At 31.5% G+C, this 23547-nt stretch overlaps 4 protein-coding genes across 5 annotated transcripts; 2 read left to right on the top strand and 2 right to left on the bottom strand.

Annotated features, from left to right (window-relative positions):
* Positions 1-1523: 1523 nt before the first annotated feature.
* LOC141450071 (histone H3) lies at positions 1524-2429 on the bottom strand. Its single transcript, XM_074120107.1, has one exon. It carries the CDS (start codon positions 2173-2175, stop codon positions 1765-1767), a length of 411 nt encoding a protein of 136 aa, XP_073976208.1. The 5' UTR covers positions 2176-2429; the 3' UTR covers positions 1524-1764.
* Positions 2430-3318: 889 nt separating this feature from the next.
* Positions 3319-3899, bottom strand: LOC141450072 (histone H2B). Its single transcript, XM_074120108.1, has one exon. The coding sequence runs from the start codon at positions 3739-3741 to the stop codon at positions 3370-3372; it is 372 nt and encodes a 123-aa protein (XP_073976209.1). The 5' UTR covers positions 3742-3899; the 3' UTR covers positions 3319-3369.
* A 253-nt stretch (positions 3900-4152) lies between these two features.
* LOC141448564 (uncharacterized) lies at positions 4153-13392 on the top strand. 2 transcript variants are annotated; one of them, XM_074116995.1, is made up of 6 exons: positions 4153-4405; positions 4483-4635; positions 5223-5389; positions 5703-5891; positions 7254-7411; positions 11575-13392. In XM_074116995.1, the coding sequence occupies exon 6, from the start codon at positions 11820-11822 to the stop codon at positions 13191-13193; it is 1374 nt and encodes a 457-aa protein (XP_073973096.1). In that variant the 5' UTR covers positions 4153-4405; positions 4483-4635; positions 5223-5389; positions 5703-5891; positions 7254-7411; positions 11575-11819; the 3' UTR covers positions 13194-13392. The 2 variants fall into 2 exon arrangements, with proteins under 2 accessions (XP_073973096.1, XP_073973095.1); XM_074116994.1 differs by having other exon boundaries at positions 4478-4635.
* Positions 13393-15159: 1767 nt separating this feature from the next.
* Spt-I (serine palmitoyltransferase subunit I) lies at positions 15160-22205 on the top strand. Its single transcript, XM_074116988.1, has 10 exons — positions 15160-15320; positions 15399-15500; positions 15579-15674; positions 16973-17135; positions 17555-17687; positions 18332-18461; positions 18891-19088; positions 20487-20598; positions 20827-21077; positions 21939-22205. Exons 1-10 carry the CDS (start codon positions 15264-15266, stop codon positions 22107-22109), a joined length of 1413 nt encoding a protein of 470 aa, XP_073973089.1. The 5' UTR covers positions 15160-15263; the 3' UTR covers positions 22110-22205.
* Positions 22206-23547: the final 1342 nt, after the last annotated feature.

The raw sequence follows: 23547 nt of genomic DNA, 5'->3' as shown, positions 1-23547 counted from the left end.
CCCCTCCAAACATTTGCTTTACTAGGGGTTCCAGACGTTGTATTGAAATTCAACCATACACGTTAGTACCAATCAGTGATAGGCAAAGTCGTTCTTTTCAGTGAGTCGTTCAAATTTGTGAAGATCCGTTCTTATTCTCTTCCAGATATTTCCATTGACTACCACTTGGTTGATTTTGTAGGTTTTGCAAGAAAAAGTGAGAGGAAAAGCCTTAATCTATCTCTCTGTTTAGTCCACATTGACGTAGATTTATTTTTATATTTTCTCGATTTTACCAAATTCCATTTACAGGTGATTTTGTTGATTGTGCTTTTTAACAAAAAAATAAAAATACCGTTGTGGTATTCATCATGGTCCATGGGATCCTCAAATCTTATCCATACAAGAACGGAAAATTCAAACGAAAACGTTTTTTGTTTCATCAAAATAAGCTGAGAGAATCGAAAGAAAGGCAAAAACAATTCGCTCTTTCCATTTTTAAAACTGACGTGTGAACGGATAGAATCGTGCTAAATCCTTGTGTACGACTAACTGGAGATCGGTAAGGACCGGATCCTGTGGTAAGGGAGTATGGTGGAACGGACACAAATGGTACGATGTACGAGTAATGTTAAGAACCGCCATTTAGTATATCCCGTTCAATGGTCCTTCCTTTTCATACTCTCGTTCATTTTTATAAATATAAAAAAATTATATAAATTTTAGGGTTCGATACTTATTTAAGCAAATATTTTGGTCACATAGCTGATCACTATTCGAGTATACCTGCTTGTCAAGAACGAATCATTTTCTTGGCTACAAAGTCGGTCTGGTGACCATGTTTGAAATCGCTGGTGTTACTTTAAGTTCCATAGCCGCCGGCAACAATCAAGGCTGACTAATAACAGATACAACATCGTTATGTACCTCACGTGTGACGAACATTTGATTAAAAAAAACAAGTTCAAGATGTGCGCTATTATTCAATCAAGACTGCTGCAGTATAGCAGATTACAAAGTTCCACATTTGACCATCGGGTTGAGCAGGCGTCATTATGCTTACCAGCTGCTGAAGTATTACAGTAACACAAGCGCACTGGCTTGCTTAGTTCTTATACTAAGGACCGGACCATAACGTAGACATCTCAATTCATGGTTCATCAATAGTTTAGGGTTTAAAACTTCTTTCTTTATTTTTTTTTAAATGTTGAATAAAGTTAACAAATTTTCAAATGCACAGACGTTTTACCCACAATCCAAAGTTTATTAACAATTTATTTATTCTGCAAAAGAAAGAAAGGATATTTAATTATTCCTTGTTAAAGTGATGAATGAGTTGTACATAGAGTACATACGTACCTTGTTGAGTGCTTTTTTTTATTGATAACTTTCAAAAATGTCAATAATATTTTAATCTTTCTATTTATATTATTCTAAATAAACTCTAGCACCAAAATGAATAAAAATATTCCACATTCAAATTGTTTTTCTTCCAAAATTAATTACTCAAATGTGGAAAGAAGAATCACTTTGCAGTTGGCGTGCTGCACTTTGACATATTAGAAATATCAATGTATAAAAATTTAATAATTTTTCAGCCAATGCTGGATAATTGAAAATTAAAAGTGAATTTGAAACAAATTTATTAGAAAAAATTATGCTGATGTTGGTTTGTACTAGGGCCTTCCCCATTTCGATATGTCGGAAATGAGTGCGCAACACTCAGATGAAAAGTGATGTAAATTGGTGGCCCTGAAAAGGGCCGTTAACATTAACCATGGTAATTTAAGCACGTTCTCCCCTTATACGACGAGCCAACTGGATATCTTTAGGCATAATAGTCACCCGCTTAGCGTGGATTGCACACAAGTTAGTATCCTCGAAAAGACCAACCAAATATGCCTCACTTGCTTCTTGTAGAGCCATAACAGCAGAACTTTGAAATCGTAAATCTGTTTTAAAATCTTGAGCAATTTCTCTGACCAGTCTCTGGAAAGGTAGTTTACGGATTAGCAATTCAGTGCTTTTTTGGTATCTCCTGATTTCTCTCAATGCAACGGTGCCTGGCCTGTAACGATGTGGCTTTTTAACACCACCGGTCGCAGGTGCACTCTTCCTGGCTGCCTTGGTAGCTAACTGTTTCCTAGGCGCTTTGCCTCCAGTAGATTTCCTGGCTGTCTGCTTGGTTCGTGCCATGTTGATTCTATATTTACTCAACGTACAGTGGTTATGTGAATAAGACCACTTGTTAGACAGGATTCTTTTATACTAATGCAGTTACCCCCACCTTGTGGATTACCATGAAACATTAGTGGTATAAACCTGATTGTCTCTTACCACTCGTTCACCATTATTTGAAATTGAGCTGAGATATGGCGGAAAATGCTATATGTATTTCCACACATGATTGAAATAAAAATACAAAAAGAATACTCATGATAATTAAAAATGATAAGAAAAAAATCACTTACTTTATTTTTGCAATAAATTCAAACTTTTTAAATTCTGAAACATTTTTAACTTACTTGTTTACTACCGTTTCTCTCTCTAAAAAACAATGTAATCAAAATAATTTGAATAAATAAATTATCATATCGTTCCCTTGTTAGATATGTATTTCTCAAAAAAAAATCCAAACTTTAAAAATTTTAAAAGAAATTGTCAGTAAGTTTCACAATTTTAATTATTTAGATATGACAATTTTATAACTACTGTTTATTGAATACTCTCCTCCAAAACATGTACAACCTGCTTAACCAAATTTTATGTTGATACGTAAGTAATTTTTATAAATCTTTTTCAAATTCAAAGATCGCAAGTTTTCATTTTTTTCCATCGAAATATCACCACTTGCTTGCTCCATTGTAAATTTTGGAAAATACTAAAAATATACATATTTTTTTCACGTTTAGTTGTAAATGAAATATTGTATGTAATAGAATTGTGGAGTGCATATAGGCATTTAATCCTGAAACGTTTTTATGTATGCATTTAAATTTATAGTTTTTTGTAAACTTTAAGTCGCATAAATTTTCCCTATCATTTTGGTAAGGTTAATAACTCATTGCCAAATCAATTTCGTTAACAGAAAATAACTTGGCCTTAATTTATAATATATTATGTCGTCTATACTTAGGATATTCATTTCTTCGAGATATAATAATAATCTATAATCTAATAATAATACTTGATCGTAATAATAATCATAATAAACCAATATTGGTTTACAGATAGAGTACTTACGACACAAAAATACTAGTACATATATTCAAAACGAACTCGCTAGCGGAGATTCATATGCTAGAACTGAAGGTAATTGAACCTTAAAGTGACTTCAAATTTGGTGGCCCTGAAAAGAGCCGTTCAAATGATTTTCATGTACAATAAAAATTATTTAGAGCTAGTATATTTTGTCACAGCTTTCGTACCCTCAGAAACAGCGTGTTTAGCTAATTCTCCAGGTAACAACAATCTAACAGCTGTTTGAATTTCTCGTGATGTGATTGTTGATCGCTTGTTGTAATGAGACAAGCGGCTAGCTTCTGCGGCGATGCGTTCAAATATATCATTAACAAAACTGTTCATAATGCTCATAGCTTTGGAAGAAACTCCTGTGTCAGGGTGTACTTGCTTTAACACCTTGTAGATGTAGATGGCGTAACTCTCCTTCCTACGACGCTTCTTCTTTTTGTCGCTCTTCGTAATGTTTTTCTGGGCCTTGCCGGCCTTCTTCATTGCTTTTCCAGTCACTTTGGGCGGCATGTTCTTCAGTAGATGGGTTAGTAATGTTTGCAGGGTCCTTCGGTGAGCGCGTATTTATATGGAATTGATTGAACGAAACGAACCAATGGCCGTTCAGTATTTCACTCGGTGTTGCTTTTACCCCAACGTTTATCCATCCATTGGGAGTTTTGATATGCAGGTAGCTTTGTATTCACTAAATGAAAGCAAAGAACTCGAGTATTAAATATATTAAAGTAATGAACATATTCAAAATTTATAATTATTTAATTTATTTAAGTTAAACATATTATAAAATATTAATTAATCATATTTAAAATAAATATTAAAAATATAATTTATTCATTAAATATAATATGTTTAATATTTATTTGATTTAATATATATTAACATATAAAAAATATATACATTAACCATATTTAAAATAAGCATTTAATATACATAATCATTTTGCTAAGAGGAAGGTTAAGAAGGGTTACTTCACTGTAATAAGACTGTTTATTTATTTTAACTTTAAGAAATTAATTGTTAGTCGTGCTTAATTGTTTGAAAATAACATAATAATAATCATATAAATGGATCATATTTCGCTGGAGTTTTTCCACTTTGGTTGCCAATAGAAAAATGCCGTATTTTGCTTTTGCTTCAAATTTATAACTTAATCATCGTTCAAAAGTGTATTGAGGTAAGCCTTGTTTTTGTTTTCTGATATAACTTTGTTTCACACAAGAAAAATCACAGCTACTTTTTTTTTTAGTTCAGGAGTTTGAGAGAGGTTTTATGAAAGACATATTTGTATCTTAGAAACTGTTCACAAATATTTGTAATTTATTAAAGTGTCCACAAGTCTTCAGCTACAAGGAACCTTGTATTGTTTACGAAAGAGAAATAAGTATATATTGCTAAAAAAAAGGAGTGAGTATAAACCTTTTTAGAGCAGAACTTAAAAGAATGTTTGGATACAGAAGTGAGTGCACATAAAAGAACATCCACTCACAAAAATCAAAATCGAAAGCGTATTTTTATTAAGATTTCTACAGATATAAGTATAAAATATAAAATTTAACTTTCGTTTCCATTCTTTTTAAGAATTCTTTTGCTTATTATGTTTTTGACAATTGAACTTTAAGGCTTTTTATTTTCTATTTTCACTTCCGTGACTTTATACTTGCTTCTAAGAGCTTAGAGATCTAATTTTGCACGTATCCTACTTCGCATATGTCCTGAAATAAATGTTTTTTGTATGAGAAGGCTTTTATCGGCAGTAGCCATAGAATTTTTTGGTTTTTGAGACAATTTCATTGTATTCGTTTTGGATACCATCGGTATCCTTCAGAAGCTTTTTTAGAGATGGAGTGATACGTATATTGTAACAGTATATACTGAATGAACCGTACTTTCTCTGGCCATTGTTGATAAAAATCTTCTCAATGCACTAACTTTTCGATTCATTAAATTTTTTGTTTATTAAACGAATGCTTAATTACATTTGTCATTTTCAGAACTGTAAAGATTTGAAATGAGCATTTCTGATCTTATTAAAAATAATTAAGACGATGTAAAACCAGAATTTTAAGTAATTGGTTAAATCTTAAGGGAGAAAATTTGAATCGATTTCTTTTATGGTTTTAAAAGTGAAAACTACGGAGTTAGTTACATTATTTTCGAGGTAATATCTCTTGATTCTTATAATTTTTATTGAATTTGTTTTAATTTGATCTAGTTTAGTTGGCTCAGCTTAATCAACTATATTTCATCTCTATTTTGAATCATTTTGTTCCCTTATCTTCTTTTCAATAAACAGTTTAATGATAGAACCTTATATATTTTCAAAATGATATTATTTTGCGGTTTATATAATTATCATATTTAAATAATGATATATCAGCAACAACTGTTAAACTATTTTCAGAAATATGAGACAAAAAAGTAGTTTATGATGTATTTGAAATGAATTCTTTATTATGAATATACTGTTCTAGGAATTGAAGAAGAGAAATAATTTTAGGTCCTGTAGAACCAGTAAATTTCTCACTAGTACAAGATTTGATCTGCAAACCATTTATCATTTAAAATGACTGAAGAACAGAGGAATGCGAAATGTTTCAGACGTGATAAGCAGGTCCTGTTGGTGTATGAGCTTATAGATAAAATAGAGAGACTTAGTAAAGGTATTTATTTAATTATTCAGTGTAAAAAGATAAGTAAAAAAAAGACTGCAGTTAATAGTTAACTATTATTAATATATTGATAGTATAAAACTCTTAATTGTATCGAACAGTTAGCGGATTAAAAACGTTATTAGAAGTTATATTCGTTGTAGATAACTTTAAGATTTGTCCCTTATTTCTTTCTTTGGATGAAAATTTGTGTCTCGAGACAGTTTTTTTTTTTTACGTTCTGTCAAGAATAATAACGCTCCTCAAATACTGTTGAGAGTGAGCAGTTAAAGGAAACATAAGACAGAAGTTGCGGATATTTTGCACGTAGGTGATTTTCTGTCTTAAGACGGTACGGATGATTGTGCGACCCTGTTGTGGAGACAGAAGAACCGAAGATAACCCGAAATAAGCAGACAAATGATGTCCAAGAAATAATTCCTAGTGTTACAAACGCTTAGAGACCAATGTTCAATTTATTGAAGCCCTTTTAATCACCTTTGTTAGATTCATGGACCTCAGTGAGCAATCGATTTGTTGGAATAACATTAAAAATAAACTGGTTTGAATTCTCAGTTATATAACTGGCCCTAAATTAATTGCTACTTTCCCAATAGAGCAACCTCCTATCCTGAGAAGAGTCTCAACCAGACTCACAATAATTAATTAGATGGACTTGAAAAGATTTATATCGTGACTTCAGTTTATTGAACGCACTTGGGAACAGATCACTTCTTCCATTGTTCTTTCCAGATAACTGGCGAACTTAATTTGTTCGCCTTCGTGGTTTCAAACCAGTTTCAGTTAACCTTCTTCATAGGTAAGACCATGCCAGTGCATACGGCGAAGTATTCTGAACAGTGTTATTAAAGTAGCGATCCTAGCACCAGTAAACAATTATAATCCCTACTCTATCATAAGTACAATACATAATTCTTTCCCTATGCCTAATCATTTTTTAATTATTTCTTATTTTACCATACTCGTTATCGGACATCGAGATTAATGAAAAAAAAAGAGACATTGATTTGTTGTACTTTGCCAGTCGGGAAAACATTTATGAACATGTGATTTAATTTAACTAAGCTCCCATATTCTTGTACGCTTAATAATTTGTATTAAACGGTAGGTGGCATTTCTAGAATAAATTTTTAGAAAAGATTTTGTTCTGAGCAGCCAGCATTTTTAAGCATGGCTCTTCAGCGTGTTTATAACGTCACGATGTGGCAATAGAGAGCTCTAGCATCGAACATACCTTCTATTTGAGGAGGCAGGTTATTATAGGGTTTCTGATTAAATTACATATTATGCAATCCGTATGTTTATATTTTGTGTACCTAATTAAAAGTAATCAATGAAAATTCAATTTTTCAGGAATAAACATTCATTAGACAAATTGACGGATCATACTTCATAGAAGAAAGTTTTAGCAATTTTTTTTTAAACTTGGTACAAATTTTATAAAAGCAGTTTTTCGCTTTTACTGCCAATTTTTATATCAATCATCGATCAAAGAGAAGCTGTTTTCAGAGGTAAACCATTTTTTTACAAATCCTTTATTTATTTAGTTCACCAAAGTAAAATCGAATAAAAGCTTTTTGTTTTTAAGAGCTTAAAATAGGCTATAATTTTCCAGATTAAGGCTCATGATAGGTAAACTCAACATCTTGTCTAATTTTCTTTAATTAATTGGGCTATCTGGTGTAGATTCATTCAGATAGTTTGTATCTTCTGTGTGATGTAGGTTCCTTTCCATAATTTCCATCAATGTGTCTTTTTCATTAACATTATTTTGTTGAGTCTATACAAATTCAGTTTACTCTGATTTTTAAATATTGAGAATCCTTTTTTTAAATTAATTCTTTATTTTATCAAATAACCATTTTTCTTGAATGCTGACTAGTCCTTGCGAATATTTTTCCACAAGTTCATGTACGTATAATTGCTTTCATACAAAAATGAAGTGTGTAATTGATTTGTCTAACTGAATACACTCAGAAGTGTCCAATGAACATTCAGTCTCAAAACCATGTCCAAATGCATAGCTGAATACTATGTAGAGAACAATTTCTTCTAGGTTTGTAACCTGTTATCCGTCTTTTATTGGAATTGATAAAATGGCCATTAGAGATTGCAATTAGTTCATTTAAGTGGATCCAAGGATTAAAAATGGAGTTTTTTTTGTTTTTTTTACACCCACCAAATTTAGCGTAGTTTAAACAACCATTTTCTGCATTCGGTTCTTAGATTCAATATTCGATAGCCATTGTAACAATTTAGTGGTAGAACTGTCCCTCAAAGAGACTTAAAGGAATATTTTAACCTAGCTATTTTTCAGTTCATTTATTAAAAAAAATAAGATAAATATAATTTTATATCACAAGTTGTGACAAATTTTACTGCTAATAAGTAAAATAGGTGCAATTCTATTTATTAAAACTGTCCGGTAGGACAGTTGTATAAGGGTTAAGCACGAAAAAGTGTAACGTTGAAAAACACCCAACTTTGACAATTTTTTTCTATTTTTCTATAAAAGATAAAATTCCCAAATTTTCTTTAAATTATAGGGCAAGTCCTCCTTTATAACTGTAATTTTTTTGTCAAAACCCAGATTTAATATATTACGAGAAAAAAGTTACTGAAAATGAGCAAAAACGGCATTTTCAAAAATTGGTCTTGTTCTTGTTGTTGTTGTTCTTCTTGTTGTTACCTTTTTTGTAAACAACGTAGCGCCTAAACGCGTGAACCGATTTTCATGAATGAGGTGTCATTCGTTTCGGAATTTTATGTAGATGTGCCTCTTGGGGGTCTCGACGCTGTACATCAAATGGGGGAGGAGTTAGCCCCATATATGTGAGGCCCCTTCTCAAAATTATTATTACTAATAACTCTGAAAATGTTAACCCGATTTTAATAAAATTTGGCAGGATGAAAGGTTTAGGGCACTCCTACGTAACATTTAAACGACGTTCTGCTCTTATCCTTATTAGGGGGAAGTATGGTAATCGTTTCAAATTATCGAAACGTGAACCGATTTTCATGAATGAAGTGTCATTCGAATCGAAATTTTGTACAGATTTGCACTTTAAAAGTCTCGTCGCTATGACTCATAAGGAGGGGAGTTTGCCCCTCCCAAGTAAGGCCTTTTCTAATACTATTATTACCAATATTTCTATTACGCTTAGTTCGATTTGGATAAAATTTACCACGAAGAAGTGGTTAAAGCTCCTCTACGTGGCTGTGAAGTGCCACCATGCTCTTACACCTACTAAGAGGAAGTACTGCAATCGTTAAAATTATCAATGAGTGAACCTATTTACATCAATGAATTCGATTCAAAATATTTGCCTTTTAGGGAGAAGTACTGTAATCGCAGTTTATTTTTCTTACTCCTCTTAAAAGGAAGTACTGAAATCGCTTTTTAATTTTGCTATTTACGTACAAATACCTTCCTATTTTATTCAAAACGCTTTCTCTAAAAAATTGTTATTGAGGATGGTTTGGGGGACCGCAACTATAGTCATTCTTTAAAAAGATCGCTCCAGTGGTAGTTACGGTTCGGACTTAACACCTTTTTAGGTTATAATGGTAGAATTTATTATTCCAAATTTTAATAAAATCTGTAAAGCAGATATGTAACTTTGCAAAACAGACAAAAAGGAAAATCTATCCAAAAAGTCCAAAAATCTCCTTAACAAAAACTTACAGTTTAAAATGTTAAGTATAAGGGTTGATTAAACGCCAAAAGGTACACAAATCAGCAAGTACCCAACATTTCATTAATACTTCATTAATATTTAAGTAATTTTACTGCATTAAATTTCATTTATTTTTTTGAATTTATTAGAGGTCACAGACCCTTATGCTGGCCAGTTCATTCATAATTTTTTTTTTTATTGATTTAAATCGCGTCAACATCTGAGGTTATTGGCGCCCGGAGTTTTTTTCAGTGCACTGCCGGCCTCCGGACAGTGTTCTCTCGTTACAGACAACACTGTCCATCACCGGCCAGTGAGCTGTAAGAAGCTCTTAGGAAGAGAAAATCTAAGGGTCAGCAGCTGGATTCGAACCCGGAACCTCCACGTGGGAATCCAATACGCTAACCGCATAGCTAATCCCTTCCCTTAGTTCATTCATATTTTATTTTTTGTTATAATTATGATAAAATGTATATTATATCTTCGTAATTAAATAGGTACTTTATTATAGCTTTATTCCAAATTATTCTTCTGATTTATCTTTATTAGGCCCTTTATTCTGAGTAGTCACATATACATGCATGTTAAAATAGAAAAAGACAAAGTTAGAGTCGGCTACTGTTTAAATTTGAATCACGGATTTAAAACAATATTTCAGTCTAGAATTCTTCTTACCGAAGTATTTGTGAGTACAAATAACGCGTAGGTAATATCCAGTAAATTATTCAACAATAATTATTCATTTCTCAATTGTAATTTAATGTAGTCCCTCTAATTTTACTTATAGTAGGTAAAATACTGGTATAATTAGCTGTCATAAAAATATGCATATCTTATATTCCAAATATATAACACTGCGGTAAGAATACCTAGATTGAGAATTGAAGAAAACTATATTATTTGCGATAAAGCCAGATTAATTATTACCTATTATTAAAAACGCTTGACTACTAAATAAAGTAACAATTGCTTTAATCGAATTACGAACTTAAACCGAAGATTTTTATTTAAAAATAAAAATAAATAAATAAAATAAACAAAATCATTGATGAATGTTGGTGCAAGCATTTTTGAAAAAAGTTTTTGAATTTTTTAACCTCATATTTTTTTTTTATAAATTTTTTTTTTTTAACCTGTGATTAATAGTTTGTTGATTAGATATTACAGTCAATCTAAGAAATAGTGTTCTATTTGAACAAATATTTTGTAGACGAAAATGGCCAGCATAAGGGTCTGTGACCTCTAATAAATTCAAAAAAATAAATGAAATTTAATGCAGTAAAATTACTTAAATATTAATGAAGTATTAATGAAATGTTGGGTACTTGCTGATTTGTGTACCTTTTGGCGTTTAATCAACCCTTATACTTAACATTTTAAACTGTAAGTTTTTGTTAAGGATATACTAAGTTAAAGTTAATCTAAAACTATTGGTAACAGCTAGTTAATTTCTATTTCATTAACCATCTTGAAATATTTTAACAATTCGATGTCCCATCATTTGCTTGAACTATTTTTTAATAGAATTATAACTTTTAATCATTTTAATTTTAATCTGTTTTTCGGATAGAGAAAAGTTGACTTTCATGTGGAAATCCCAGACTCGAATCCAGCTGTTAGCCCTTTGATTTTCTGTTTCCTTGGAGCTTCTTACAGCTCAATGTCCGGTGATGAGCTGTGTATTTGGATGTATCGAGAGAAGAGTAAAGTAAAGTAATCGCCTATTTTTTAAGGCGGGGCTAAACGTCCAACTGCCCAATTAGGTCAATCTGTGAAAATTTCAAATTTCAAACTTTCTGAGCGTTTCCAGGATTGAGTTGTGCTTTCATCAGTAAAAATCCTTTGTAGAAACCACTTTTCTTATTAAGAGGATCTTAAAAATTATGTTTACGGTAAAAGAAATGAAAAAAAAAGTCTTAATTGATTGCAAAATGGTGTCACGAGGAAAGAGAAAAAAAGATAATTTAAATATTGATACTGTTCTTTTGTCTTTTCAGATTTGGAATTTCATGGTGAAGTTTGCAGAACTATTTATTGTGTTCAATCCAATAACTGAAGAGGAAAATTTAAGTAGCTGCTAAGTTAAGATTATAAAATGCTTGAAAAAATATTGAAGTCCAAAAAAATGGGTGTGTGCAGTCTTTACCAAAGAAAACTTGTAAAAGTGAGAATTTTAAAATTACTTTGGTTAATATGTTAGTAGAGAAAGAGAGCGATAGAGAAGGCAAACCTAGTTATTAATATGAACGATATGACTGCTACATCTGAACAGATTGTTGATAATCCAAATTATAATACTGAACAACGTATCCCCACAAACTCAAGTGAAAAACCATTTCAGTGTAACGAATGTGATTATAGATGTACAACGTCAGGAATTTTGAAGAGGCATATACGAAGACATACAGGCGAGAAGCCATATAAATGTAATGAATGTAACTACCGTTGTGCAGAACCTGGAAATATAAAACATCATATGCGAAAACATTTTCGGGAAAAACCACATCAATGTACAGAATGCGATTATAAAAGTGTCACGTCCACAGAATTGAGAACACATATTTTAACGCACACGGGCGGAAAGCCGTATAACTGTAGTGAATGTGAATATATGTGTAGTACTTATGGTGAATTGGGAAGACATAGGCGAAGAAAACATTTGGGAGAGAAACCATATAAATGCACTGAATGCGATTATATTAGTGCCACATCCTCAGATTTGAAGATCCATTTGCTAAAGCATAAAGGCGAAGAACCATTTAAATGTAAAGAATGTGACTATATTTCTAGTTCTTCAGATTTATTGAGAAGACATACACGAAGAAAGCATTCAGTTGAGAAAACTTATAAATGTACCTTATGCGAGTATAATAGTTTATCATTTAATGTTTTGAAATTACATATAAAAACCCATTTAAATGATAATACCTATAATTGTAGTGAATGTGATTATAAAACTACAAAATCTGGACTTTTGAAAGCACATGTGCGAACTCATACAGGCGAAAAGCCTTATAAATGTAAATTTTGTGATTATAGGTGTAAAGCGTCCGGACAATTTGCTAGGCATATGCGAAAACATACAGGCGAAAAGCCACATAAATGTAGTGAATGTGATTACAGTTGTATAGAATCCGGGAATTTAAAACAACATATGCGCATACATACTGGTGAAAAACCATATAAATGTACTGAATGCGATTACTGTTGTACCACTTATGCAGATTTAAAAAAACATCTACTAATACATAAAGGGGAGAAGCCATATAAATGTACTGAATGTGATTACTGTTGTAGAGATACTGGACAATTAAAAAGACACGTGCGTACACATACAGGCGAGAAGCCATATAAATGTAATGATTGTGATTATAGTTGTAGAACTTCTGGAAATATGAAACAACATATACTATCACATACAGGTGAGAAGCCATTTACATGCAGTAAATGTGATTATAGTTGTGTAAAATCGGGACAATTGAGAAAACATATGCGTAGGCACAAAGGCGAGAAGAATGTAAATGAGGTGAATGCTGTTGCCCTTGAAGATATTCTAATGGACCCGAGATATCTTTGCGAACCTACTTTGCAGACTGAAGAGATTCTGGAAAAGTGAAAATATGTGTAGTATGCATTTGTAAAATTTTCCAAGTGGATGTTTTAATGAACTAAAAAATGAAAAACTGAAAGAAATTTTGTCAGGATTTCTGATTATTTCTTGATATTCTTGTAAAAGAGGTTTTCAGTTTTTGTTTGCATGGATCTAAGGTTTGTTAGTGTTTGTAAAAATGATTTAATAAAATTATATTCTTGTAGTTTTTAGCTTTTTTTTTATTTTTTAGACGCAACATCGTTTGGGTTATTATGCTCAAGATTATGGTTATTTTAATTTATACAACGCTTGGGTTGATACCCGTATACCATGTTGAAATTGGTCTTGCTCATGTGGAAGCGGTTATGCACCTTATTATCAACGAAAACGTGGTTCAAATTTAAGGCAAATCAAAACTACATGAAAGAACACTAAATTTTTTTCCTTAAAGATGCATCTTAATTTCATTTGTTGTTAAAGTTATTTCTTCATAATCGCGTCTTAGTTAACATAAAGCTTTTCATAAAAATAGATTTAGAAATGTAACAAAAAAAAAAAAGAAATTAAAGAATTGTATTTTAGATACATTTCCCGTCTAAAAGCAGCTAAATTTAATAAAAGACTGATATAGAAGTTCTTTTACGTACAAAATTGAGCAGAGAAGGTCTTTGTTAAGCGAGATGCTGAGCACCAGAAGACTTTTAGTCACGATATACTCATAAAGTAATAGACATTTTCATCGTTTTTATAAATTCTTGCCAGATTCTTTTCAAAATGAACAGATCTTAATGACTTAAATTTACGGTGTTCCTAAATTCTTGTAGGAATTGCCGTTTCAGACATCATCTCAGATAAATTTGAGCAATTATAAAAAGGCATATGCAAACACACATTGAAAAAACTTATATATGTGGCGTATGCGATATCACCCGTTCAGAACATAGATCTTTGAAACTTCACATTTGAACACATACGGCTAGAAACAATAAACTTTATAAATGTATTTTATCCGATTACTCTTGTAAAAACTCCCGGGATTTGAAAATGCATGTACGAACACAAACAGGTGAGAAGCCGCATAAATGGGCTGAATGCGATTGCAGATCTGTTAGTTTATTAGGATTTAAAAAACATGCGAACACAGGTGATAAAACCATTTGGATGTAAGCAGTGTGGTTACATTACTGCATTTTCAGGAAGTAAAAAAGTACTTAAAGTTGTTTTAAAAGCAACTAACTTTAAATACTTTCATTGTGTATTCTACTTACATTGAAAGATAAATTTATCCAGAGTATTGTTTCCATCTAGTTAAATAATTATGTTTTTTCGAATTACCGATATAATTAATTAATAAGGAAAAGTGTTTTCCTCTCTTGAGTGAAACTCTAGCTACAAAATACAATAATTTGCACAATCCATCAGAAGAAGTAGTAGATATGATTACAGCAGAATTCGAATGTGAGAATTTGTTCTACTGAGACTTAGTAACAGGTAAAAGAAGACAAGGTGGTCTTGAATGTGATTGTGATAACGATTATTATATCAGGGTAATAGAACCGATACATATCTGCGAATACTAGTGGAGAAGGCACACAGTGGTGTCATTTTTGTGTTGTTTGAGTCAACTAGTTTTTGCCGTTTCTTTTCACGGACAGAATCAAATTCGATTGTTGTCATGTAGTACTCTCAAGACTGCATTAGATTCTTGTAGGGCGACCTTAAGGTGTACGTCACCGCGACCAATATGAACCTGTGTGGCTCCAAGTCAGCATTGCTCCTCCCTCTAGACTTGCCCTTCACTCAAATAGACACTTTTTTTTCCAATTTGTTAATAGAAGGTTCGTTTTGTTTAGAAAAAACTTAAGATACATTGCTACATTACAACTCTTTTTGAATGGCATAAAAGCAGCTGTTTTTCCAAGCAATTCTTGCTTTTATATTTGTTACTAAATCATTATCTATGATTTAGTAAAAAAATCGAATATTAAGCATCGATTAGTATTTATTCTGCATTGATAACCTAAACATATAACCATTAGGTAATCTTTCCGTGGAATAAATTTGGATAAGATTTTAGCAATTGAATGAAGTATAATGCAATTAATAGTAGAGTTTTTATTAACAAGTGGTCTATATGTTTTATATGAGTTTGTAAGTTAATATTTATTTAATTTTGAATGAAAGTTGATTCTATGGTAAACCTTATTTAATTTTATTTCCATTTTTTAGATACCGAGGTTCCACTTACATTTAGAGTTAATTCTTGTTTTAATAGTTTTTTGGGTAATTTTTAAGAAATCTGACAAAAAAGTTATACAGTTGTCTAAAGAGGTATCTTTTTTTTAAAAGTATAATGTTGCATTTAAAAAGTTAATAGGAAAAATTTTTGATGACTATGGAATTATTTAGGATGAAGAAAGGATAATCAATGAATGGAAGCCGCAGCCATTAGTAGAAGACTTTGTTAAAAGTTACAAAAGACCACTGAAAATTGTCGATCGTCAGGTAAAATATTAAGTCGTATTGAATTTGTTGTACGTGAAATCTTTTATGAATTTCATTTATACAGTGTAATAGCAACTATTAATATAGGTAAATGAAGAGAAAACTGGTTTTGACGTCAGTGAAAATGGTTAAATGTTAGTGCTAAGGCCTTTAAGCTTTATTTACATATGACCTTCATTTGCGAATACTATACGAAAAACAACTATTTGTGTCACCAGATTCGATTGCTATCATTAATTCCATGAAATGATTTTTTAAAAAAAAACTTTCATTAAACAATCTAAATGAAAATTTAATTAATCTCACACACTCCTTCTCAACAGATACACACTGAAACCTTCAGTTAAAAAAATTATTTTTTAAAGTTTTGTTGTTTGGTGCTTTTCTATGGCACTTTGTGTCGAGATTTATACTGTTATTTTTTTTTTTTTTTTTTTTTGCAAAATTATACCGATCTTGTCAGGCACCTAGGCACGATTTTACATTTTCTATAATTGAAAATATGATTCAGTGCGCTGTGCTGATTAATCCGTACTTGACATGCTCAATATAGTGTCATCCCACCATTCGGCATGAGTGGCTTGATATGATTGGGCTGAGCTAGTATTGGTCTGTAGTTTCACTAAAACTAATATTGTTCTACATGTGAACTAACTCTGCAAGTTCTGTGCATGTTGTGTGTGTTTTACCCATAAGTGACACTATTGGGTGTTGGGCTAGAAAGCCTAAATCTCTGAATTTTAATACCTAATCTACTGGTACTTCCACCTATCATAATTGATGATATGGATCGCCTGTCCGTGAACTTACTTACTAAGTGCAACGAGCAGAACTATCATACTTAAATTTTAAATAGTTTTTTTTTATCGTTACCGCTGACTTATACGTCTTTTGTAATCTGGACCATACAGAGGATACTTATTGTATATCGGAGGTTGAGATAATTAAGAATGCATTTGGTTGGGTTCGAAAACTTTTAACTTCCACTAATAAATAATGTACATTGACGCTAAATTGATTATTTATTTAAAATCTGCAGTCACTTAACGTGAGTGAAATTGTGTATTACAAATGGTAAAATTTCTTTGAAGTTTTTTATGCACTGCTATCATTTTTATTCTGAAGTGATTAATTTAACTTCTGTTTTGTTTTGTGATTTAGTTTATTAAGTTGTACTGTTTAGTATATGTAGTGAATTTTGTTTTATTTCAGAACGTTTGTGTTTGCATTTGTTTGTAGTAGCATTGGCGTTCTTTCTAAGTTATTTTGAATGCTTTAATTTTATTTCTTTCTCCTAGGATGATAAATATATTTATGTCAATGGAACAAAATGTTTGAATCTGGCCTCCTGTAACTTTCTTGGACTGCTCACGAACAAAGAGAGTGAAACAGAAGCTATTAAAGCAGTAAGGAAATATGGTATTGGTTCATGCGGTCCCAGAGGATTCTATGGGACAGTTGGTTAGTATTACCATAATTATTAATCATTTAAGTGTACTAATCAAAATTTTGGTCTACTTAATCACTGCTGATTATGAAGCTTGGACTTATAAGCGAATTCCCCACTAGTTTAAAACCCGCCTGTAGCCACTTTTTATGTGTCAGAAACAATGTTTATAGTAAAATGTGTGTTTCTGTCCACTTAAAGACGTAATTTAAGTAATTACTTTATTGTTAATGTCAATCAATTAATAATTAAGGTTTATTTTGTAGCCTAAAGAGGTCATGTTGCCTAAATTATTTTGTAAGCTTATTCAAAAAAAAATCTCTAAGAAAAAGGTAGTGCCTTGGCAACACTGAAAAAGTAATAAATTTATATTTCAAAATGAAAAAATTCCCCCCAAAAAATCCTGAATTAAAGATTCTTTTTTTTTTAACAGATGTTCATCTGCAATTAGAAGAAGATATTGCGAAATTTTTTGGCCTAGAAGAATCTATAGTGTATTCATACGGATTTGCAGCCATCTCCTCCTGCATTCCAGCCTATGCTAAAAGATCAGATATTATTTTTGTGTAAGTATCGTATTATTATTATTATTATTTAATGATTTAAGGCGCGTCAACATCTAAGGTTATTGGCGCCCGCAGCTTTTTTCAGTGCACTGCCGGCCTCCGGACAGTGTTCTCTCGTTACAGACAACACTGTCCATCACCGGACAGTGAGCTGTAAGAAGCTCCTAGGAAGAGAAAATCTAAGGGTTAGCAGCTGGATTCGAACCCGGGACCTCCGCGTGGGAATCGAGTACGCTAACCACATAGCTAATCCCTCCCCTTTTATTATTATTATTATTATAATATTAGTTATTATTAACTTTACCCAGAGGAAAAGTGCTTACAGTGAAAGCAAATTCTACCTCAAATAGCGCTTCATCTAAATTTAAAATCTTATTATTAATCATAATAATTATAAAGTAAAAACTAGGTACTTTTCCGTTAGCTGGGCGCAAATGTCGCCAATTGTGAACCAAACGCGAGCCAAGTCAACGGAATAAAAGTCGAAAACGTTCAACGATAAACAAATATTAATGAATTGTAAATAAAACAGTTTTTCCCAAAACTGTTTTTCGCTTGCGAAACGGAAAAGTACCAAAAAAAAAAAAAAAAACTTAAAATCTTAAAATCTATCTATTAATCTATAAAATTTATCTATTTTCCAGTGATGAAAATGTAAACTTTGCAATACAAAAAGGTTTAGACGCTTCTAGGAGTGAAATAAAATATTTTAGGCATAATGACGTAGATCATCTGCATGAACTATTGTTGGAACAAGCTGAACTCGATTTGAAGGTAATGACTCAGACATTTTGACTTAAGAAGGCTTCCCATCCCTACATAGTGGAGGAATAGAAACCATTTTTATAAAGTCGGGGAACACGACGAGAATTGAGTTGTATTCTAAAAGAAAACTACATTATGTAGTCGTCACTAAAATTTCGAATTCAAAGAATATGACGTGAATGAAAAATTTCCTGAACAATTTTTCGTTTTGATACAAGTTTTCTGATAAACTATACCATCGCAAATCTTGAAATTTGTCATGCAAGAGCCTCCCAGATTTTATGAAATTTTATTATACTTTGTACCTAGAACTTGAATGCACTTAATATGGCCAGCTCCACTATTGCACTGTTGTGTGTTTCTTCCAGCAAAAAAAACTAACATTATTGTTATTTCTACAATATATTTTAAAATCAAAGACTACTCTTTTTTTTACAGAATAAGAAAAAATCAAAGAAAAGTAGGAAATTCTTAATTATTGAGGGAATTTATAATAAAAGTGGTGACCTGTGTCCATTCCCTGAATTGATGGCATTAAAGAAAAAATTTAAAGTAAGGCTATTTATTGATGAAACACTCTCTTTTGGTGTATTGGGCAAAACTGGACGAGGGGTTACTGAATATTTTGGAGTTCCGGTAAGTTTTTAGAAATATACTATGAGTATTTAAGTCTGTTTCCGTTTCTTGACTGGTCAAGTGAATTATTGTGGTTGGATGAAATTGAAATTGAACAGCTGATTAGGTTTTAATGCCCACGGAACTTCTTCATGTAGAAAATAATAATAATTTAAAATAATAATTTTTACTTTACTCTACAAGTGAGAGTATTTTATTAATATAGATTATCCAATTTGAGATTTTACGGTTTTGTGATACTCAGAATCCGAAAAAGTGGTTTCTCACAAATTGATCTTTGCGTTACATTACTACTGTATTTAAAAAAAAAAATGAAATTCGCAAAAAGTAGCGCTCGGTTCCAGAAGAAGATGCCACTTTTGGTTGAAATTAGTCTACCAGAAAAAAACACGTTTTTGATTATATTTTATTTTATTTTTAGCCATTTTTTTTTTTTTCATAAATAACTTCTACGATTTTCTTTTATTTGGTTTACTTAAAATGTACAGTGGTACCTCGGTTTTCGAACGACTTCAATTTCGAACAAAATCGGTATTCGACCAAGAAATTCGCGGAAAATATTGTCCTGAAATCCGAACAAACATTTGGAACTCGAACACCACCGAGATGAGCCGAGTTGTTTTTTAAATTTACACTTTTAGATCTTATTTCTTGTTTAGATACATGTTTTTTTCATAAAATTTAAAAATTTAGGCCAGTAAAACAGCATATTTCTGGGGCTTAGAAATGAAATAAACTACACATAGTTTACATTATTTCTCATGGGATAAAATTGTTTCGGTTCTCGACCAAATTGTTTCTCGACTGTACTTTCGGAACGAATAGTGGTCGAGAACCGAGGTACCACTGTAAATGTGTAGATCTACATCTTTTATTAGTAAGATTATTTAAAGATTAAGGGTACTTCTGAGTTACAGAATGGCCATGATTTTCTCTAAATAGCTATTTTTCTGTAACTTAACTAAAATCGAGTTAAAAAAAAAAAAATAAATCTACAACGGAAGTACTTTTTTTTGATGAATTGTTCACTTCCTTGAAAGGAAGTTCTTCACAGAACACTTCGTATATTCATACATGCACATAAATTATAACTTTTTCATTTTTTTTTCAATTAAAAAATTCATTAAAGAGAAGCTCTCGGGAAGGGTTGGGATACTATTCGTTGCCAAGTATTATTTCAGTTGCCAACTACGGTAACGTTTTTAAAATTTGTAAATATTGGTAAGATCTTAAATTGCTTGCTTCTTCGAATGTTCTGATTTAGAAGAAAATTTGTAATTAAGAACCTAATAATAGTAACAATATGAATTCAAGCGAGGGTACAACCAATATATTTTTTTTATAGTTTAAAGATACAAGTTTATTTGAATTTCATCAGAGATTTGGATTCTGTTACAGAGCAAAGATGTAGATTTGATAATGGTTAGTATGGAATACTCACTGGGCACTGTCGGTGGATTTTGTGCTGGCTCAGCTTATATTGTAGAACATCAACGTCTCTCTGGATTAGGTTATTAAATTTCATTAATCTACTTCGAATACGTTATTTACTTTTAATTAGATAATTAGCCGCTAGACTTATTGGATTAGCTAGAATAGTAATTCTAGTCGGTAGTAATGACTAACTAGATGGACTAACGCTTTTAAACTACACCATTTGTTGATAACTCTTAGAAACATATTTGTTTTACAGAAGTAATTACAATTATAACTTTGTTTTTTTTATGAATTTTTTTAGGTTACTGTTTCTCTGCATCTTTACCGCCACTACTGACAGTGGTGGCAACCACAAATCTAAAAACAATTAACAATAATCCAAAACTAATTGAAGAATTAAATAAAATGAGTCGAGATATGCATACAAGTTTAAAAATTAATTCTGTGATTATGGAACATTTTTATTTAAAAGGCGATGAATTAGCACCAATTAAACATTTAGTACCTAGAGATGGTTATTCTGAAGAATTTATCGAAGATTTTGTCGATTACGTAAGTTTTTTGGGGATTTTATTGTTTGGTTTATAATTAATAATGTTTTTTTGTAACTTCAGTTGATGCGATATAAATTTCTCGATTTAAGAATAATGCTTCACTTTCCCTACTGTGCAGGGTCCAGCCAATGTAAGTCAAGTGAATAAATATCTATTTTTGCGAGTGCATCATTGTTGCTATTTCCAGTGAATCCATATAGACCAATTCTGTTGATCTGTGGCTGCGTCCAGAGATGAAGTAGCACAATCGCAATTGATCGGCTGGACTTTTCGCCCCTTAATTTTTTCTTTTTTACTTTTAAGCCGTGTCAAAATCTGAGCTTTTTTCAGTTCACTTTGACTTCCGGGACATGGAACGACCGGAGCAGACGGAAATCCAGCTCCTGCTTCTTTCTTATCAATATAGCCTTCACAAAGGTTGCCACCCTATCCCAGCCGACTCTGTGAGAGAGCATAGTCCCTACAATATTTTCGGGAATAATAATAGTAAGAATAAGAATAATAATTATTATTATACCTAGGAGCTTCTTACAGCTCACTGTCCGGTGATGGACAGTGTTGTCTGTAACGAGAGAACACTGTCCTGAGGCCGGCATTGCACTGAAAAAAGCGCCGGACGCCAATAACCTTAGATGTTAAGGCGCCTTAAAACATAAATAATAATAAAAGCGAGGCGGATTCAATAATCATTTTTACAACTCTTATTAAGGTTTATTATGCAAGCGAAGCCCAACAACTTTAGGGAGCTACTATTCCTTTTAGGGCTCTTCATTTAACTTGACTTTAACATTTTTCTCTTCTCGCCTACAAAAGAATTTTCAAAAGTTTGCCATGAAATGTTTTTATTTTTGTTTTTCAGTGTGAACTAAATGGTGTAGCTGTTTGTAGAGCAGCTTATTTACCAGAAGATCGGCCTCCATGTTTGCCAAGTATTAGATTGGCCGTCTGTAGAACTCTGACTACTAATGATTTATGTCATGTTTTGGATATATTTGAGAATGCACTGAATCAGGAATTCTCTAAATTTTGAACATCACCTTCTTTAGTGCGCACTCTATTTTCTAACTTTCTCACCTTTATATTTATAATCTGTAAATATGAAAAATAAATAAAAACAAAAACTGTCTATATGTTTACTTTTTTTATTGACACTTTTTTTTTATGTATTTCTTATAATTCAAATTATTCACAATAATACATTTATATATTTATGTTTAAGTTGCTCTACACCCTCCTAATAAAAAAAAAGAGTCTTATTTATTGAAATAATTCTACAATATTAATCAGTCGTTTGTTTTTAAACACGTCATAACTTTTCGAGGTTATTTGCCTGGGAGAAGTACAATAAATTTAATATTGATATTGGGATAACTTCTATCTTCTTTTTCAAACTGAACATGAAAGTTAGGTTTGTAATATTAATTTAGTAAACAACCATTCCTTACTTACGATTTCTTATTTGATTGAATGAAATTGAAGAATTGCGAGCCCCCATAAATTACCAGCAACAGTCGAAACTAAGTTGATTTTTGAAATAAAAGAAACATACAGCTGATATCTAGAAGGTTACAGCCAGAGTTGGGCAAAAATTTAATCAATTAAAAAACAATTGAATTAAACCGAAATTTAATTTTAATCATGATTAAAATTAAAAAAATTAATCGGCCAAAATTAGTTGATTAAAATTAAATTCACTTTTAATTTAATCGGAATTTAATCAATTAAAATTTTTAATCATAACTAAAAATTAAGATTAAAATTAAATAATCATAATTTTAATTGATTGAATTAAATTCCAGATTTAGTTTTAATCACTTTGAACGATTAAATTTTTTAATTAAATCAAAATTTGAGAGATTAAATTTTTAAAACCAAACATGGCCAATGGTTAAACCAGAATCGGTCCGATGCATCTTTATTCCGCCTAGCTGGTGCCTCTTCTCTATCAATATTATCACTTTTCCCAAACTTGGCACCTTCATTCTACCAGTCTGGTGACTCATATGTACCATGTTGGTGACTCTCAAGACTTATATAGGACCACCTTACACTCACATTTAACCATGTTTACCACTCACTAGACTTATATAGGACCACCTTACACTCACATTTAACCATGTTTACCACTCACTAGACTTATATAGAACCACCTTACACTCACATTTAACCATGTTTACCACTCACTAGACTTAGATAGGACCACCTTACAATCACATTTAACTATGTTGGCGACTCAATAGACATCGATAGGACCACCTTACACTAACATTTCACCATGTTTACCACTCACTAGACTTAGATAGGACCACCTTACACTCACATTTAACTATCTTAACCACTCACTAGACTTAGATAGGACCACCTTACACTCACATTTCACCATGTTTATCACTCACTAGACTTTATATCTTCTAAAATTATAGATCTGTGCACAAAATAACTGTAGTTTGTAATAGAGTAAAACAAAG

Source organism: Rhodnius prolixus, unplaced genomic scaffold (assembly GCF_049639745.1).
Source record: "Rhodnius prolixus isolate KJV_2025 unplaced genomic scaffold, Rpr scaffold_2, whole genome shotgun sequence".
NCBI lineage: Eukaryota > Metazoa > Arthropoda > Insecta > Hemiptera > Reduviidae > Rhodnius > Rhodnius prolixus.
This window is presented reverse-complemented; position numbering and strand designations above follow the sequence as displayed.

Coding starts and splice junctions, on each gene's coding strand:
- LOC141450071 (XM_074120107.1), bottom strand. CDS start 2,175: ATGGCACGAACCAAGCAGACAGCCAGGAAATCTACTGGAGGCAAAGCG.
- Spt-I (XM_074116988.1), top strand. CDS start 15,264: ATGCAATTAATAGTAGAGTTTTTATTAACAAGTGGTCTATATGTTTTA. Junction 17,136..17,554: donor AGGATTCTATGGGACAGTTG/GTTAGTATTACC, acceptor TTTTTTTAACAG/ATGTTCATCTGCAATTAGAA. Junction 21,078..21,938: donor TCGAAGATTTTGTCGATTAC/GTAAGTTTTTTG, acceptor TTTGTTTTTCAG/TGTGAACTAAATGGTGTAGC.
- LOC141448564 (XM_074116995.1), top strand. CDS start 11,820: ATGAACGATATGACTGCTACATCTGAACAGATTGTTGATAATCCAAAT.
- LOC141450072 (XM_074120108.1), bottom strand. CDS start 3,741: ATGCCGCCCAAAGTGACTGGAAAAGCAATGAAGAAGGCCGGCAAGGCC.